At 35.9% G+C, this 20,058-nt stretch overlaps 2 protein-coding genes across 2 annotated transcripts; both read left to right on the forward strand.

Annotated features, from left to right (window-relative positions):
- Nucleotides 1-231: 231 nt before the first annotated feature.
- On the forward strand, nucleotides 232-14,012 carry LOC135639346 (cysteine proteinase 1-like). The gene is made up of 4 exons (XM_065153066.1): nucleotides 232-734; nucleotides 827-946; nucleotides 12,924-13,170; nucleotides 13,543-14,012. The coding sequence occupies exons 1-4, from the start codon at nucleotides 270-272 to the stop codon at nucleotides 13,809-13,811; spliced, it is 1,101 nt and encodes a 366-aa protein (XP_065009138.1). The 5' UTR covers nucleotides 232-269; the 3' UTR covers nucleotides 13,812-14,012.
- Nucleotides 14,013-14,548: 536 nt separating this feature from the next.
- Nucleotides 14,549-18,392, forward strand: LOC135640480 (uncharacterized). The gene is made up of 2 exons (XM_065154947.1): nucleotides 14,549-14,740; nucleotides 17,922-18,392. The coding sequence occupies exon 2, from the start codon at nucleotides 17,924-17,926 to the stop codon at nucleotides 18,158-18,160; it is 237 nt and encodes a 78-aa protein (XP_065011019.1). The 5' UTR covers nucleotides 14,549-14,740; nucleotides 17,922-17,923; the 3' UTR covers nucleotides 18,161-18,392.
- The last annotated feature ends 1,666 nt before the right edge of the window (nucleotides 18,393-20,058 follow it).

The raw sequence follows: 20,058 nt of genomic DNA on the forward strand, positions 1-20,058 counted from the left end.
CACATTCGACGCTGAAACTAATTAAGTAAAGCGGACGACTTGAGTACCAGAAAGCCAAAACTTCTTCTCCCAAAAGAAACAGAAAATATTCGTTACTAAAAAATTAATGGTTGGACGTGAACACAGATCACGCCGGGAGCGAAATCCTCGCGCTACACGTTGCACTCACCGCATGGCCATCACTCCGCCAACTCCGTCACACGGGCGAAAGCATATTAATATCATACTGTTCGTCCGTATTGAGAAGAAAATAGAAGAGCCCACTATCGATGGATGACCGCTTCCTCTCCCTTCTCCTCCTCCTCCTTCCGGCCATCGCCGCCTCTACCGCGGCCTATTCGACGTCCGATGGCATTGAGGATCCGTTGATACGGCAGGTGGTGCAGGATGCGGAAGGGGAGCTGACGGCGCTGGACGCGGAGGTCCACTTCGCCAGATTCATCAAGCGGTTCAGGAAGACGTACGCCGACACTGAGGAGCGAGCCCGCCGGTTCGCCGTGTTCAAGGCCAACCTGCTCCGGGCTAGGAGGCACCAGCTCCTCGATCCCACCGCCGTCCACGGCGTCACCAAGTTCTCCGACCTTACCCCCGCCGAGTTCCGCCGCGCCTACCTCGGCCTCCGCGGCCCGACCTTCGTGTCTTCGTCCCACGACGCGCCAATCCTTCCGACCAACGACCTTCCTGAGAACTTCGACTGGAGGGATCATGGTGCCGTCACCCCGGTCAAAAATCAGGTCCTTTGTCGTCTCTGATTTTCCCCCCTTGTATTGGTTGAAATATTTAATCTGATAAATCAACTCTTCTCTGTTATGTTTTTTTCTGCTAGGGTTCTTGCGGATCATGCTGGTCCTTCAGCGCTGCCGGGGCTTTAGAAGGGGCGCACTTTCTCACGACTGGTAAGTTGGAGAGCCTCAGCGAGCAGCAGCTTGTCGATTGCGACCATGAGGTATGGATTCTGCCTCTCGATCGCCGTTCTTACTTTAGACCTAATCCTCATTTTATTTCTCATTTTATCACATGAGGTCCTAAAAACTGGTAGGGGTAATTGAAATTTTATGGACCGTTATGAACACCACCTGAAATTCTGCGGTCCATATTTTGACACAAGATATGATTTATCGGAAATTATCAAGTCTCGAATGAGGACTGCAAGTTTATTTCCTTTTATCAATATTTTGGTTTTGAATTGAAGGAAGCAGATGAGGCATACGCTCATTAATTTATTTTTTCGATTGAACATACCATGCACGCCGTTGGATATGCAATACCTGAGTTAAATGCTGAATTAACATGAGCCTGGAACTGTATACTTGGTTAGGAGCGTAGATGCCCTGCTATTGAATTTGTGGTCTTGGATGATGAGTGATATTAATTCTCCCCGTTGTTTGCTTAAATGTATATTTCATTTCCTACATTAATTAATATCTTTAAAATACTTGTATGATGCATGAGCAAACAATTGAAGATGCTTGCATATATATATATATATATATATATATATATATATATATATATATATATATATATGGCTCATCTAATTGCCTTGTGAAGTGGAGGGATAGAGCAAGTAAGTTATCTCTGTTAGATTATATGGTCTTATCTAATTCGGTAAAATATATTATAGATTTGATTGAATCCTGATGAAGGTTATCAGTTAATAGAAAGAAAGTTCAATTATGATAGGAGTCCTTAGGAAATATCTTGGTGGGAGGGACTCTCCTATTTACTTATACTTGACCCTCTGTTCTTGCCTATAAATAAAAAAAGGATTTTCTAAGGACACATGACATTATTGAAAGATTACATATCTTCTCTCATCTCCCTTTAGTCGCGTGAGCCTATTATTAAGAGATTACATATCTTTTATTATCCTTAATCTATCGATCATAGTGGTCTTGTGAAATATAGGAAGAGAAGAGATGGTCGGTCTGGTTCTCCTTGCACATCGACATCACTGTGGTTTTTGAATCCCAAGACGATGCCCCTACATATTTGATAAAGGTTTTTTTGAATGGTATCGAAAGTTACGCATAATAACTCTAATATATTGTTATTTGATTTTAATGTTGGCATTAAAGATTTTCACATAACAGTAGCTTATTATGGTTTTCTATGTTTACAATTGGTATCAGAGCCAGGTTTTTTAAAATCAAATACCTCATATCTGTTTATGAGCATCCTTCGCTTGCGAAAAGGTGTTATTTGATTTTGATTTACTATGCTTGAATGATCCATGTATATTGTCGATCTGCCTTGTTATTTAATCCATCCTGTCACTTGCTTATGGGCGATGGGAGGTTTCTTGCATTTGATTAATAGACCACTATCGACAACTTGTTGTCGATGATAGTATTGTTGAGGGCGATAGTTTTTGATGGTTGTCTGCCCAATCGCGAGCAGCGACTAGGTATGCAATTGAAGCACCATGGGATGCAACAACCCTACGATGGCTACGGTGGCTACGCAACATCGTTGTGTGCGGTGGCTGCGATGATTGCAGCAATGCCGCTGTGGCGACATCTTCTGGTCGCGGTCGTTGCCATTAGACGCTGAACACCAATGGCTGTTGTGGGCGTAAGCGTGTGCACGACCGTGCCACAGTGACGGTAGGGTCGTCGGGCGGCGTGTGTGCATAGTCGCATCACGACGACCATGGGGGTCACCCGGTGGTGTGTGCACACAGCCACACATGGGCACAGCGACACAAAACCCCACCGGCGGTAGTACTACTACCACTGTAGTAGGCGCTACGCAATAGGCGGCGCACTAGCGACGACTGCACATCGCGGTGGCCGCATGCCTCGCATAGCGGCAACAACAGTAAAAGAATTAGAGTTTTGATTTTAAAATTATGATTTTACCCTTATAAATCTTATTAATTCTAATTTATATCTTTTTGATAGTTTTGTCCTTTAGCAACTCTATAATTCTACTATATATCCTATTAAAATTATAGTTTGACCCTTAAGAAATTAAGAATTTCTGACTTATGTCCTCAATTAAAAAATTAACCAGTATGATATATTCTTAATTAAATATTTTTATTGGATTTTGACTACTTGATTGGATTTAGATTTGATCAATCAAATTTTGATCGAATACAGGGAAAGTTAAAATTTTGATTAATTTTTAACTTTGATCAATTTTAATTTGTGACTTACTTAATTGGGTTGATATTTAGCCTAATTCTGGGCTTGCCTAACCAAATAAGGTTAATTGGTCTAATTCAAGGTTCTATACGAAATTAAAAAATATATAAATTATGGTCTTCTTTTATAGTTTTCTCATGTGACATATTGATAAAATTTTGCATATGATTCCTTAAGTTTTATTTGACTAGTAGCAATCAAAATACTCTAAGAATAATAAGTACTCTATTGGTTTCAAGCAAATTAAGATAAAACATTTTGTGGTTAGAGAAAAAATTTAGAAACGACAAATATCAATTGAGAACCTTAGTACCACATTAATGATTGCTGATCCATTTATTAAAGTTTTATAATCTAAAATTTTTAACTAACATATTTTTACAGTGGGGCTTGTGAGTAAGCCATAAAAGATATGGTAATGCATATTTAGGTGGATACTTTTATTGATATTTTTCTTACTTAATAAAATTTATTTATTTCTGCTATCTCGTTTATGTTTATATTTATGCATGTTATAGTTAAATGTAATCACAAAATTATCTTGAAAAAATAAATTACAAGGATCATTATGGACTATTTTAGGAAAAGCTAATAGTATAGTAGTACATAGAAGATAGTATGACATTGATGATTTATAATCATTATGACTTGCATTGGTAGTTGGACTTAATGAAGTATTATTGTGTTTATTGGACTTATTGACTTGTTTTAAAATTTATGATCAAATATAAAATATGTTTTAAAATTTTTAAAATCTAATTAGGTAAAATTATTTTTCAAATAAATTTGTTTTGTTTATTTTTTATTTTAAATTTCTTTTATATCTTACTAATTGATGAGCTAAGTGGGAGAATGCTTGATTATGTGGTCTTATTTAATTATGTAAGATATATTATAGATCTGATTGAATTCTAATAATGGTTATCGGTTAATAGAAAGGAAATCCAATTATGGCAGGATTACTTCCTAGACCCTTTACTCTCACCTATAAATAGATAAGACCTTCTAACAACTCAACGTGGAGACATAGATACGTGACATTATTAAGAGGTTACATGTCTTCTCTCATTTTCCTTTAGTTATGTGAGCTAGTCATTGAGAGATTGTACATCTTTTCTCATCTCCTTTTATATCTAATCCATCGATTTTATTGGTCTTGTGAAGGATAGGAGCGAGTCTAGTTCTCCTTGTAGATCGACATCACTATGATTTTTGGATTCGAGGGCGATGTCCTTGTAGATCGGATAAAGGTTTTTCTTGATGGCATAGAAAGATATGCATCGTAAATCTGATCTACTATTATTTGATTTTAATTCTAACATTAAAATTTTTCATATAACAGTAACATATTATGATTTTTTATGCTTTCACTCTCTTCACCTTACATCATTGTCACTTGCATTCTAACTTATATTATCTAAGATGCTAATGTGTTTTTACCTCTCAATATTCATCTCTCTCTAGTTTTTGTCCTGTCTTGTATACCCTCTATGATATCTTTCTATCATACTTCTTTTTTATTTCCCATATGCATACTATACAGGCCATTGACTTTTTCTACTCCCTTCACCCTCTTAATTTCGTGAGGTATTTTGGTGTGTTATAATAGAGCACAGGTACTTAGTGGCGATAACTATCAGTTACTAGACACATGGTGGCTATTTTGGCCTAATCTTGACAATAACAAAACTCTTTGCTTTTTAAGTAGATACCTTTGCTATAAGCATTATCTTCATATGGTAAAAGTAGGAAACATTTTCAACCATGGAATATAGATAAAAAATTACTTTCGGCATATATTCTTGACAGATTTTTACAAATTGGTTTGGCATTTATTTGCATATCAAGAGAAGAAATCATAGGTATTCTTTCCCTTTCAAATTTTCTCAAAGCTATCAATTATGGTTGACAACGACAAAACTCTTTGCTTTTTAAGTAGATGGTTTTACTATAAGCATTATCTTCGTATGGTAAAAGTAGGAAGCATTTTCAACCATGGAATATAGATAAAAAATTACTTACGGCATATATTCTTGATAGATATTTACAAATTGGTTTGGCATTTATTTGCACATCATGAGAAGAAATCATAGGTATTCTCTCCCTTTCATATTTTCTCAAAGCTATCAATTATGGTTCTTCTAGAAGATTATTAGTGGCAATATCAACATAACGTGAGAGTTTATCAATATTATTTTGTTTACCCTCATTAGTTCATTCAATGATTTGAAGAAAATAATAAAGGAGTATCAATCAGTATCTCTTTATTATTAAAATTAATCGTTTAATATTTTTCACTCTCACTAATTTTATTATTTTTTTAAAATTTTATATTATTAGATTTTATCATTCTCATAATATGATTAAGGTAATAAAATATGTATCTCTTAGATTATTTTAGATAATTAATAAAATATGTAAAAGATAATTCTTGGATTCAATTTCTTTTTATGTGAATTAAAGACTCTTATCTCTATAGAATAATCTCAAATATGTAGTAGTCTTAAATTGGGTTTTTTACTCACTCATAACTCAAATGAAGTCGATAAAACTGACTTACTAGGAACCTTATTGCAGATATACATAGTTGTCCGAAAAATTTCACATCACATCAACTCAAGTATAGAGGAATAATTTGTCATGCTCTTAATTATGTCTATAAGAGTATGATTATGTCTTTCGGTAATGTCATTCTATTGTGGCACGCCTAGTAAAGTATATTAAGCATAAATACCATTTTTTTATGAATATAACAAAAGAGTAAGGATTTTGACCTAACTTATCATATCTGCATAAAATTCATCACCCCTGTCAAATATGATAATTTTAATTTTTCTGTTTAATTGTCTCTTGACTTCATTTATATACATCTTAAGAATGTGAACAACTTGAGGCTTTTCATGTGTTAAATATATAGTCATATCTTGATAGATTATCTATAAGTGAAGTGATCCATAGATATCAGTATAAATAATCTTAAGTTCTTTACTTCTTGTGGTATTTTTCTTTATGTACTTAGTTTGTTTTCTTTCGATGCAATCTCTATGTAAACATAAAAACAAGTGAAGTTTAAATCTTCCAAAACATTATCTTTCACTAATATTTTAATTCTTATTTTTGGAATATGTCTCAAACATCATTGAAATTACGTTTCAATCCAATATTTGATTGTAGGGTTACCAATGTCTTTGCAGACTTAAGATTTAAATTAATTTTATACAAATCATTACACAAAATTTTAAAATTAATTTTTATTTAATTATAACTATATTGAGTTTACTATTATTAAAAAAAAGATATTATCTTAACTTATCAATTCTAGATAGAGAAACTAAATTCTTAAAACTAGTTGGAACATATCATGTATTCGTAAGATTTATCAAATGACCTGTCTTTAGGCATAGGTGATTATTTCCCACTACTATCACTTTCGTTTTGAGATAATTTCCTTTAACGATTAATCTTTTATGTTATTTTGGTTTTCGGGTTGTAAGAAATATCTACATATTATTGATAACATGAGTTGAAGCACTAGAATTAATCCACCAAGTATTAGATGGAATCTTTGTAATATTTGATTCGAAATATACAAATGTCAAGTTTATACTTTTTTTTTATGAATCAAACTTTACATTTAATACAGTCTTTTTTTATATATCATTTCCTCCTACAAAAGCACTTTACTATGAAGGCTTTCTTTTCATTAGTTTGCTTAGTACTTTTAGACCCGATAAATTTATTTGATGGGTGACGCTTTAACCTATTTTTCTTGTTACCAGTTCCTTGAATAATAAAAATATTCTAAGATTTTTTCTGTTATAATCTTAATTCTTCTTGAACACACATATTAGTCAGCTCATTCAAGTCTTATTTATCCTTATTTGTACTATAGTTAATCTTGAATGAGCCAAATTGAGAAGGAATATAATTAAAAATGAATTACATGAGGAAAAACTCATTTACATTCATACCTAATGGTTTAAGTTTCGTAGCCTTGTCAGTTATATTAAAAATATGATTTGAATCCCTCAAGTGTCATCATACTGAGTCGTAATTAGCTCTTTTATTAATGTGTTATTTAATGACGTATCAGCAGATTTAAACCTGTCTTCGATAGCTCTTAAAGATTCCTATGCACTAGTTGTATAGGGTAATGAAGTCCTGATATTATTTATAATTGTGATTTTTATAAATATTAGACTGAGCTTATTAGATCTTTCCCAAACATTCATTTCATTAATTTGTTCTATAGTACTTTCATAAATCAAGTCTGTGGGCCTTATGCTAGGTCAAAATCTAATATGCCCAATATGAATTGCATATGCTATAACTATTCTAAATAATTTAAACGTATAGAGACACTAGAAGCATGAGAGTGTATGGAAGGAAGTATCACTATAAAACATAAAACAACAGTAATGCTTTTAGTTTTCAAAATATAATGAACAATTGATATAATTCATAGTAAACCTTTGGATGAAATATTAATATATTCAGTGTTCACTCAAAAATTATTTATAGAGAAATAATACTATATTTGTGGAATAGTATTGCTATCTTTGAGTATACAATATTAAATTGTAAAGATACGTGAAATAATATATTCTATCCCATCACATATTATTCGAAATAGATTCTCTTTTGAGATTATCTAAATCTCTTAATTATATATGCTATTGTGAATATTATTTTTTAATATTATTTAGGATTATTTCTTTAATATAATTTTATAAGTTATTAGTTAAGACCATTTTGGTGGTTACAAAACTAATACAATAATATAGAATATATTTTAAAATATTTTATAAATATCAAAACATTTATTGTAATTCATACTAGGCTAGTTTGATAGTTAGATAAGACCTAAAGATATCAGTTACATATAATATTCACTAAATTTTTTATTAAACTAATTTATATAAAAATAGTTCAATAATAATAAACATAATAATCATAATAATTATTGAACATTAATTAGTGTAAAGAGAACTCGTACGGTGACTGTAATTATAATAAAACATAAATCATACCTTTATATAAAAATAAGATATTATTTCATAAATTTTCTTTCGTGCTCATATATTTAAAGGCTACATAAATTTACAAAATAATAATTAAAATATTTAATAACATAAACAATTAATCTTAACAATAATAAATTATGTCACATGAATTAAAATAGAATATTTATGATTTATTTTTTCCATTTAATTTTGATAAAAATAGTTATCAGGTTTTATGACATAATTTTATTATTATTGAATTATGGGTATTGAGATAATATTGTCAAATCAGAAGGTTAAAGCCATAAACAGAGGATATCAATAAAAAAAAATAATTTCATGAGGGTAAAACAAGAATCTTGCGACAAAGGGCATAAGTTAAAAATATTTGATTATCAAAGGGTAGAATTGAAATTAAGGACATTGATTGGAATCAATAGAATTTAGAAGGGTAAATTTGACTTTTAATGGGTGGAAGCCCTAAATCCTCCTTCCTCTCAACTCAGCTACTGTAACCTCTTTCCTACGGTGCAAATTTTCACCGATAGTATCCTCTCCGTGACCAACAACCACTTAACTATGGTGTGGTCATGATTGGTGCTCACAGTAGGCTGTCGCCCACTGACCAAGACAACCGTCCCCGGAAGGCAGTAGCGTCATAACCACGGTAGGGCTAGCGACCATTGGAGGCCGTCGCCCACAGGCATCTATGCTGTGCCGTCTGCTGATGTTGTCGTGGCTACCTTCACTGCCTTGTGATCGCTGGTCAAGGCTAGTGCCCAAGGACCACGACCATAGATATAATAGCGATGCCCAATAGGGCTGCTGCCTACAATCGGTAGCCACAGTGCCATTGCCATCGTTGGGTTACTGCACACAACAATCTGTCATGGACTTAGTTGGTTTTGCCTAAGTCGTGCGGCACCCTTGCGTGTCCGTCTGCAAAGGTCAGCCTCCCCGAAGCCTCTCATTGTTCCTTAGGACCAACAAAAGAGAGAACGTGTTAGAGAGAACGCCTCACTCGGGATCCATAAGCAAACATCTCCGAAAACACTACAATGCAAATTAAAAACAAACTTTACAAGCTCTGAACAGTTGCATAACAAAGGGTAAAATGGTCCATTACAGACCGAAAATCTCTCACACATGTCCACATGACATAACCTTTGTTTACAAGCCTAAAGCAGCCACCAACCTAACTAAAAATGAGACTATTAAGCCTTCGGCCGTCTCTCTACATGCTGTACAAAGCATGAACATACCAAAAGACACTGACATACATAAGTATTACATCAAACATCCTGTTTAGAAGTTTGTCCGTGACATTCTCCCTCACTTATTCCCTCGACGTCCTCGTCGAAGCCTTTGTCGACACTGCAACTCATCGTCTTTGCTGAGTCTTCAATCTTTTGCTCTAACTGCAATGCGCCTCTTGGCTCCCAACTGCACTCCACTGCTGTTTTTGAGTAGTCGAACCTTTGATCCGCCATGCTGCTTCAACTCGCCAATGACTCTGACTCTAGTGTGGGGTTGGCTGAGTTGTGTTGATCCCTGTTGGTTCCTGCGGATCCTTCAGATGAAGGAAAAAACCATCCTTACTGCGCCAGTCTCTCAAATGCCTCATGCTGCTTGAACTAAGGTGGATGCTTGTTGGAGCTTTAACGAGCATCGTCTCGCAAACTTCTGAAGTTTTGGGTCCTTCCTAAAATTTGCTCATTGACTCTTCTTTCACTTAGTTGTCACATCCAAGTAGATTCACATCACTTCCGTTTTCGATTGGCATTTCGTTGGGAAATGAAGCGGACAATCTACTCTCAGTAGTACTGGTCACCATTGGTAAGGATTTGACAACTATTGTCTTCCATTATCTTCGAAGGGTCTTTGAACTTGTGCAGAGCTCCTCTGCTGGATAGATAAGAGAATTGGGGTATTCGGTTTCGTCCATTCTCTTAAGGGTTGAGAAGGCAAAGGTTACTTGACTTCGCTCGCCTCCTCGAGGTTGTACTCCATGCATCGAGCAGGTTACTAGCCTTCGCTTGCTCTTTACTCACACTTCTGAAGCACTTGAAGTGTTTGCACTCATTGCGTTGAGTTAGTTACTGTGATTCGCCTTCTCAATGCCATCGAACTTCTGGAATGCAGGAAGTTTTCACCCCAACTTGGAGTAATTCTCTCATAGGTTTGGTCGCCTCTGGGATTGTACCGTCTTCTCCATCAACCCTGCCGCCTACTCCATTGAGTTGGGTACTTCGCCAAGTTACACCCAAGTTGCTCCGCTCCTCGTTTTTGCATTGAGTTGATGGTGGCCCTCGCGCCCACCATTCCACGGGTCAGCCCTCCCTTGAGTTCGATCTCCATATCGACTTCACGTGTGCCTTCATTTGTGTTGCTTTGGGTCGCTCTCCCACTTGATCTCGCAATGCATCTACCAATGCATTCTCTCGAGCGAGATCATGCGACGACTCCTCGCCGCTTGCTCAGTCCATTGAGCTTCGTGGAGTTATTGTTTGTTGAGGTACTCCTCCTCAACTTGTGAGGTCCGTCCCACATGATTCTCCCTCTGGAGAGCCGGGACTTATCCCTCCTGGATAACTGTCCCGTTGGAGCAACATCTCTCTTCGTTTCGGAGACCACCATTCCTTGGACTACTCCGATCTGCTGAACAAACTGTGCATTGTTCTGCCCTGCAAACGCACTTGCTAGATTGCGACTCCACGTCAATACAGCCCCCGCTGCACTACTCAAGGTCTAGCAACATGCTGAACTCGTTGTATACTTCAGCCTCCTACGGACGTATCCTTCATATGCCGAAGAGAAAGTTTCAATGCTCCATGGCGCCGAGTTTCGGTCGCCTTGGGATGACCACGAACATTCCATCGTCCGCATACAAGCCCATGCATGAATACCAAATTCTTCGAGCTAGCAATTCCCCTCACCTCTGTGAGCTTTGCATAACTCTTTTTGTCGTTGAGCAACTCATTCCACCTTGCATGGTCTCATCCTTTACCAAGCGCCTCGTTTGCCTTGAGCACCATCAAGTATAGTTGTCAACGTTGAGCCATAGCTCAAACTCAGCCATCCCAACCTTTGTGCACTCCGCATTCTTCCAAGCTTGCCTGTTCTCGTGGTGTCTCTTGCGCGAAGGGTTGGCCATTCCTCTGAATGCCAATGTCAGATGCCCGCTCCTCCGAGCGACTCTTTTTCCCTACATCTCCATGCCCGTTTCCCCCCCCCCCCCCCCCAAACGGTCGCGCGTGTGCTGACTGCCCTCAACGCAGCCCCGCTAGGTCCCCCACGTTTGCATGCTAAGTGTTTCTATGAGTGCTTGTCCCGCTCTGATACCATATGTCACGGACTTAGCTGGTTTTGCCTAAGTCGTGTGGCACCCTTGCGTGTCCGTCCGCAAAGGTCAGCCTCCCCGAAGCCTCTCATTGTCCTTTAGGACCAACAAAAGAGAGAACGGGTTAGAGAGAATGCCTCACTCGGGATCCATAAGCAAACATCTCCGAAAACACTTCATAGACAATGCAAATTACAAACATATTTTACAAGTTCTGAACAGTTGCACAACAAAGGGTAAAATAGTCCATTACAGACCAAAAATTTCTCACATGTGTCCACATGACACAACCTTTATTTACAAGCCTAAAGCGGCCACCAACCTAACTAAAAATGAGACTATTAAGCCTTCGGCCGTCCCTCTACATGTTGTACAAAGCATGAACATACCAAAAGACACGGACATACATAAGTATTACATCAAAATCCTGTTTAGAAGTTTGTCTGTGACAAATCGTCGCTATATGCAACGCTGCCATCGGTGCAATAGATGCCCGTAGCATGGTCAGCAACTAAAGCAAGTCGTCGCCTAATTGAACAATTCCAACGACGACAAGCTATCGAAGGCAATCCACCTTCCAAATAAGGGTAGCATGCTTTCCAACGTAATTTCACCCATGTTATAGTGCTCGCACGTAGGCGATAGGATGGACGAGATAGGAAAACATAACGATAACACCCTTTCGCAAGTGAAGGGTGCTCATAGATAGATCCAAATACAAAATAGATCTTTTATACTTTTATGATCGAACGTATTTTTAATTTCAAAATAGCAGACTCTAATACCAATTGTAATTATAAAAACTTTAATCAGACTTCTATTATGCGAATAAACTTAATGCGAAGAACTGTAATCAAATAACCATATATCGAAAATTAGATGTGCACACTTTTCAATGCCATTCAGGAAATTTTTTTGGTTCGTAGAGTGTAGTCTGTAATTCGATCCATAAGCAGCAACAACACAAATTAACTTGTGTCATATTGTATTATCACAAGTCTTTAGGAGGTCCTATCTATTTATAGACGAAAGAAGAGGGTATAGAATAAGCAATTAGGAATCTCTTATCTCCTAAAGAATTCTGCTATAAGTAGTTTTCTTTTTTATTTGCTGATAACTGTAATCAAAATCCAATTAGATCTATAATATATCTTAATTAAATAGGTTCATATAATCTGACAAAGGGTCCAAGATCATATCAACCGTTGGATCATTAGTTCTAAACAGTGATTGGTCTTTTGACCAAATGAAAAATGATATCTTTTTGTTGACTCAACAATAGCTGTGTTATCCTTTTCTTTTGTTACTTTTGGCTTCTTGATATCTATGATTCTGCGCTATTGGGACTCAACATCTAGCTAATATCTTAGTGAACTCCTTGTTATCTCCTATGAATGTGTCTAATATTAAAAAAAAAAAACTGTTTGCCAGTGTGATTCTTCGGAACCAGATTCATGTGATCAAGGATGCAATGGTGGTCTGATGACAACTGCGTTTGAGTACTTGCTAAAATCTGGTGGGCTCGAGCGTGAGGAAGATTATCCTTATACTGGGTCTGACCATGGTGCCTGCAAATTTGATATATCCAAAATAGCTGCCTCAGTTGGGAATTTCAGCATTGTCTCCATTGAAGAAGATCAAATTGCTGCTAACCTGGTGAAACATGGTCCTCTTGCAGGTGGATAATGATCTGCTAATTTTCATATCATAAGTTGGACATTAGGAGACTAACTACATCATATAAATACATCAAATGCAGTGACTCGTAAACCTAAAAAGTTGGCATATAAGCCTTTTAATATGATAGTACTGAATTTTAGAACTTTAATTTGCTGATAAGTTATTGAAGTTGAATGTCATTTATCAATTGATTTGGACATTGTCGATCAAGACATCTGTTTTATATATGTGATAAGAAACACTGTTAACTTCCGTGTTTTGAGTAGGTCATAACATGCAAACTTGCAATTAAATTTAATCATAAATATTATTTGCTCTTATTTCTTATGATAATGAAATTGGATGCTCATATATCTGTATCCTTTTGCAGTGGGTATAAATGCGGTGTTCATGCAGACATACGTCCACGGTGTTTCATGCCCTTACATTTGCGGGAAGCATTTGAATCACGGAGTCCTTCTGGTGGGCTATGGCTCTGCTGGTTATGCTCCAGCTCGATTCAAGGAAAAGTCCTACTGGATCATCAAGAACTCATGGGGTGAGAACTGGGGAGAGAATGGGTATTATAAGATCTGCAGAGGTCGGAATATATGTGGTGTAGACTCAATGGTCTCTTCAGTTACTGCCATTCGCAATTAACAATACTAGTCCGGCAATACCTGGCTGCTGGACACATAGTATGATGCATGTTTTCTTGCAAACAGCTGCTTTAAAGCATACGCTTTATGTGTTATTCTGACCGTGTACTCAATTTGGGGTCTGGGAACTGCATGACTATTTATTGTATGCCATAAGCCATACTCAGTTGTATGCAATATATACTCAATGACTGTTGTAATCTCTCTAATGTGTCTTGTATCGGTCGCTACGTTCGATCTACTAGACGCTTGAAAGCAACTCACTTGAGACCCCTACATGATGTTCTGATCATAACCATCTATTTTTCAAGTTTTCTATATGCAATATGCCAATTTGATATTACAAAGTTTGCGTTCGAATATCATATAGCAGCGGTTCTTAGGTTTGTGTTTAGTTAAGCTAAAAGTAGATCTATTTGTCTACATAAAAAATGATATGCGGATGTGAGAGGACTAAGTTTGTGTTCGATGTCATATACTTAAGCTTGTGCTAAAACCAGACAATACGTAACAAAAGATACGCATCAATCGAATGCACCCACCCACTCGGGTTCCATTTCTGGATGCCAGTAGGCCCGTCAGTCGAAGGCCTCAACCCCTGGCCAAACCGAACCCGATCCATGCATTTAATGGATCCCGCTAAATAGACCGGGTCTGTCAACATTGTCTACCCGAACCGGTCACTCAACGGCCTAACGGGTCGTGTTAAATGGACCGGGTCTGTTAGCGTAGTCTATTATGATCCGTTCTATTCACACCTTCTCTCTGGTCCCGTCCTCCGCGCTTTCTCTGCCGTCTGCGTCCGGATTCGTATCGATCGAGGTAGGAAGGTCTCCACGCTTTCCTTGCGATCTGCGTCCGGACTCTTCCATTTCGATCGAGGGAGGAAGGTCTTCTCGTCAGCGAACCACTTGAACCCTAAATTCCCAGGTTCTGATCTTCAGCCCTCTTTTGTTTGTCGATCCCAGCCAATTAGATCGATCGGATATTTCTCTTTTTCCTCATTTGCTTAATTTTCTTTTGCCGTGTTTGTATTTCCGTGGAGATCGGATTAAGTGGTGTTGGTATGCTGTGTACTGAGGATACCTGCTCTCAGGGAACCTATCAGTCCAAACTAACAAATCCATATTCAGATCATGGAGATATTCTTTATCACAGAGATTAGACGGTAGAGTTCTTCTTACAGTGCTTTCACCACGAGCATCGAAGCTTGCGTCGTATCCTCGAACCGTTAGTTTTGTATCTTTGCCCCTTTGAATTGTGCTAATTCGTTCGTGCCAAAGGTACGAGCAAAGGCTTCTAAAACAGTTCTTAGTCCTACATGGCTAAGTCGTAATTATGTGGATGATGTGTCCAATTTAAGGCTTTACCTAAAAAAGCATTGCAAGTCATAAGGTACCACAAGGAAAAGATTTGTTTTTTGATTACTTCAATTGCTACCAAGGGTAGGGTGAAGAAAGTTAAAAAAAAAGGATCTTAGAGTTACACTGGAAACAGATCTGAGAGGGAAAAGGGCAATGACAGCTTTCATTGCAAGTGGCATTACTTGTTAAATTCTCTGCATAAGTTTTGTCTCTTTGAGTTTTAGCTCCCTGAACAGATTATTTAAGGGGATAATGCAAATAGTTCAAAAGTTGGAAAGGATGTGAGACTGACAGGAGAAGGATGCAGTTGAAGCTGACTGAGGTCACCAAGTAGAGGATGCTATCTTGTTAAACTTGGACTGTGTCCACTGTGAGCAATTTAGTTACAGGTTATAATGTAATTTGTCTTTGTAATTTTCTTATCATGATAACTTCAATAGGAGTTAGGACTGATCTGGCATCACTCTCCGCTACTCTAGGGGATGCGATTAGTCCCATGAATTATACAGAACTTTACTATCATTACATTTTGAAAATATTTGGTTCAGGAATATGTCACTTAGTGGCATGCCTTATTTAGCCATCACAATTGAGGACTTTATTGCATCAATTTTTGGGTAAAAGTTCTCTTTTAGGGTTGCATCAAACAAGTGAAATATGTCATGCAAAGTTGGTCAGAGATTGCATCTCGGAAGTTAGGGTCTGAAGCATTCATCTTAAAAAACTTTATGATTTGTGGATAAAGAGTGGATGACATATCACATGTACGGGAGAAAGGAATGAAAATATGGTGATTGGCATTAGATGTCTAGGAGAGTACACACCAATGATGTCATTATATTTAAGAGATGAACTTGCAGACATAAGACTAGAAGATAGTGGCGCTTGAGGAGCATGGAAATGCAGAGTGATTTTTTCGTAAACAATTTACACAAAATGATAAAATATGTTTTCTACAAGGTGAATATTCCCACATTAATCTGTTTGCTTCTCAAAAACATCATTATAGATAAGGCCTTTGAAACTTCAAATACAACTGTGCTGTCAGATTCTATTTTCTGGTGTGTAAGTTGACTGATTTGCTGTCAGATTCATTCGAGTTTCATATTTATTTAAAGACAAAGTTAATCAGGGAACGAGTTCTGGATCATTTGAGATAAGTTTGTTGCGTGAACCGGAGTCATTTTGGTTCTTGATGAGGATGCAACTCATTGGGTGGGTTATGTCTAGTCCTATCCTACTGGATCGTAGGTTGCTAAGAGCGTGTTGGACTAGGTTAGAATTATTAAGCAAAGTCATGGCAGATTGAGTTGGATCTGATTTCTTAGATGGGACCTCTTTTGAGTCAGCAGTTAGCAGGAGAGAGATAACGTGGTTGATTATTGGCTGCCAACAGTTTCCCTTGTTAATAATACACATGGTCCAGATTATTGATGATAGTTGATACTGATATTCCTGCATATGCCACAGTAGCTGATATCATAGTGAATCAGAAATGTTTTTTTTACTCTGGTTTTAGCACCAATATTTATTCTACTACTCCATCGTTCTTTAGCATGTCGCAAAGAACTTAAGATAATTTAATGAAGGTAGTGTTGAACCTACTTATGAACTCTTTGCATTATGCCCTCTGGTAGTATTGCACTATTAGGACATAATTGCAAAGAGTTCATACTACTCCATCCTCCAATTATGATTTTTAATCTCTGGTCAGTTATCGTGACTACACTGTAGGATTGGTAGTGGTAGAATTGTCTATCATGGAGCACAAAACCATTCTTGGATGATGACGGTGATATGCATTGTCAATGCTCTAATCTCTTTAGGTCTAACTACTAAATTATTTTCGGTAAACCATGTTTCTGTCTATTGATATCTCATCAAGAACTAAAGATACTATAACACCAACAACAACAACAAAACTGTAAGTCCCAACTATTTGGGGTCAGCTATATTGATCTTTTGCTGCTACTAATGGGATATTCTCTTTCTCTTATATGAGCATTCTTGTTATACTAGTTAACAGTCACGCTAGGATTTGGTGATCTTCATATAGCCTATTGATTCTACATTCATCTTTATGATGGGTAGCATTGATCCTCTGGTAGTCATAATTGATATGTTAATAATAGAATACATTAATCGTTAGAAGTTGGTTGTTTGATAACTTACAAGGGGTAGTGGATGTTTTGTGAATACTTTAGTCTGTGCAAGTTGTTGGTGGTATTAAATGCCACTGGGAGTATATTGTGTTCCTAGATTCAACTGTTCTTATATGTAACCAATTCTTGGTGAGTTAAGTTTGTGCACTTTTGCCAATATGAGATTATCTGTTGTTCTCATTGTTCTCCACTACCAAGTGCATGTTGGATTCCCATTCTTAGTTGCAATTTCAGTAGCTCTTGGATCTTTAGTTCATTTGTGTCAATGAGTTGATCATTTATATCATTGAGTTGACTATTCTGTAAGCTTGAATATGTTTGATTAGTAGATCTTCCTAGAAAATTGAATTCACAATTTAGTTATTGTTAAGACCCCCATTTTGTTTGACCTTCTCTTTAGAAAATGGTGTATTAAATGGGAATCGTTGTCTTTGATGTGTAACCTAGGAGTCTAATTTTACCCTCATTTCTACTGAAAGTATTAGCGGCTTAAGGAATAACTACTTTATGATCGACAAGCACCTCAAGAATCAAAGCATCAAGATGCTACTGCTTTTACAGTCGCAAAGTATTGTGCTTTTTCAGGCATGGGCCTTTGGACATTGCTCGAGGGCCTTTTGCTCCTTGCAAATGCATTGGCGATACTGAACGAGGACAGGTTCCTTGCTCCCAGGGGATGGAACTTCAATGAAGTCTCAGGAGCTGCCAGAGCCAAGTCATTGAAGGGGCAACTAATAGGGCTCATTTACGCAACCCAGTATCTGAGAGTTCCACTAATAATTCTCAATGCCATCACCATTCTCGTGAAACTGGTTTCGGGTTAGCAAGTGATGAACTTGGTCACATAGTGTTTGTGGTCTGCTTTCCTCGGAGCCATTTTTGTCCCTCAGGTGACTTTGTAGGTACACCATATAATAATCGGTCGGTCATTTTCTAGAATCTAGTCTTCGTATATATATCCTTGGAGATGCCAGAAAATCTATGCACATCAAAGTTGAATTTCTCATCACAACTGGAAGTTAAAATTGTATACTAAATAAGATTTCATTTCTTGTACGTGTGTTTGGAAGAGATTCATCATTTTTTTATCTTTAATCGACATCTATATTCATTAGAAGGTTTAGATTGTGATTGGTGTAAATTAGGTTGTATGACTGATGGTTATCGTAATTCAATACTTCTTAAGCCCATAAAATTGGTCCAAAAATTGATTTACAAATTTGATAAACTTTTTTTTTATTGTTCTTGATCAAAATAAAACCGGTCTTTCTCGGATTCCCTGCCATCACTGAAACAAAACACCCCCAGCCTTTGTTCTCGGGAGGGGCGGCTTCCTGCCCTCTACAAACTCCGAAGAAACACATGAAATGAAATATGGTCAATTTAAGGCCTTTTTGGGGGAGAAAATGGGTGCAAGCGAGAAAATGTTATTGCAAAGTTAAAGGGCTTCAAGTTTTCGGAATTAGTTAGTGTATTTACTCACTCCTTTAAATTCCTATATTTCATATATATCCCCTATTCCTCTAAATATTTAAATATTTCATACATGGCAATATCATTTTTATCATTTATCCCTGAGTTACTTAGGGTACATTTGAAAACACGTTTAAAATGTGCATTGAGGTTCCGATGTACATTTCAAATTGGTATTTGGTAATTTTTTTAAAAAAACATATTTGGTTTGGATGCCGCATTACGAATACTTAAATGTTATCTTAGGATTAACATTAGCATTTTATTATTTGTGGGATTATTATTATATAATATAAATTTTTTATTTATATAATAATAATAATAATAATATTCTTATATTATTATGATATTCTCTAAAATCACAAGATTATTATTATATAATAGAAATCATAATTCTTATTTTCTCTCCCCTTCTCTTTCATAAATTTTATTTATTTTTGAAATGTTGTCCATTTATTTTTAAAGTTTCTTTTATATTTATTTATTTTACTTTCATTTATATTTTTTTATTTATTATATATTCGAGTCATACAATTTTTTTGTAAGATTATTTATATCCATTCATTTATTTATTTTATTTATTTACTTATTAATTTAGATTTTATATATATATATATATATATATATATATATATATATATATATATATATATTCACTTTTGAATAAATATTAAAAAGATATATTTGTTAGAATTTTAAAAATATAATTTTAAATAATATTTTTAAAATATAATTTTCATCTATTATTTATCAAACGCTCAAAGCACTCTACAACTGCAATGTTCAATTCAACTTTTTTCTCCAAACACATATTTATAATGTAAATGTGTTCTCAAATGCAACCTCAAGCTAATTACTATTGGTAATGGTCATTATTAAATTTTAAAAATTAAAATTATAAATACAAAAAAATCTTTTATTACTTTCATTCATTTCTTGATTCCTCATCTTGTTTGATATTTTTGAAAGTAATAATTGATGGAGATTAACAATGATAACATACCTGTAATTTTTTTAAAAATTTCAGGATATATGTATAATAAAATTAAATTTAGGGATATATATATATATATATATATATATGTGATTAGCAAGGAAAAAATTGAATATAAAAAAAAAAATGATGACTCATTGATCCCTGAAAAAAGAAAAATAAATGAGGAAGAGAACAACCCTTTTTTAACACCAAGATTTTCCATGATTCCTTGCTGACATCTTGGGTAAAGACAAATGCACCGGTTCTAAAAGA

This window comes from Musa acuminata, chromosome BXJ3-6 (genome assembly GCF_036884655.1).
Source record: "Musa acuminata AAA Group cultivar baxijiao chromosome BXJ3-6, Cavendish_Baxijiao_AAA, whole genome shotgun sequence".
In the NCBI taxonomy this organism is placed as follows: domain Eukaryota; kingdom Viridiplantae; phylum Streptophyta; class Magnoliopsida; order Zingiberales; family Musaceae; genus Musa; species Musa acuminata.

Bases quoted from the DNA above. Each gene is read 5' to 3' on its own strand.
- LOC135639346 (XM_065153066.1), top strand. From the start codon at position 270: ATGGATGACCGCTTCCTCTCCCTTCTCCTCCTCCTCCTTCCGGCCATC. The intron at 735-826 runs GTCCTTTGTCGT...TTTTTCTGCTAG, and splicing joins TCACCCCGGTCAAAAATCAG to GGTTCTTGCGGATCATGCTG. The intron at 13,171-13,542 runs GTGGATAATGAT...ATCCTTTTGCAG, and splicing joins GAAACATGGTCCTCTTGCAG to TGGGTATAAATGCGGTGTTC.
- LOC135640480 (XM_065154947.1), top strand. From the start codon at position 17,924: ATGGGCCTTTGGACATTGCTCGAGGGCCTTTTGCTCCTTGCAAATGCA.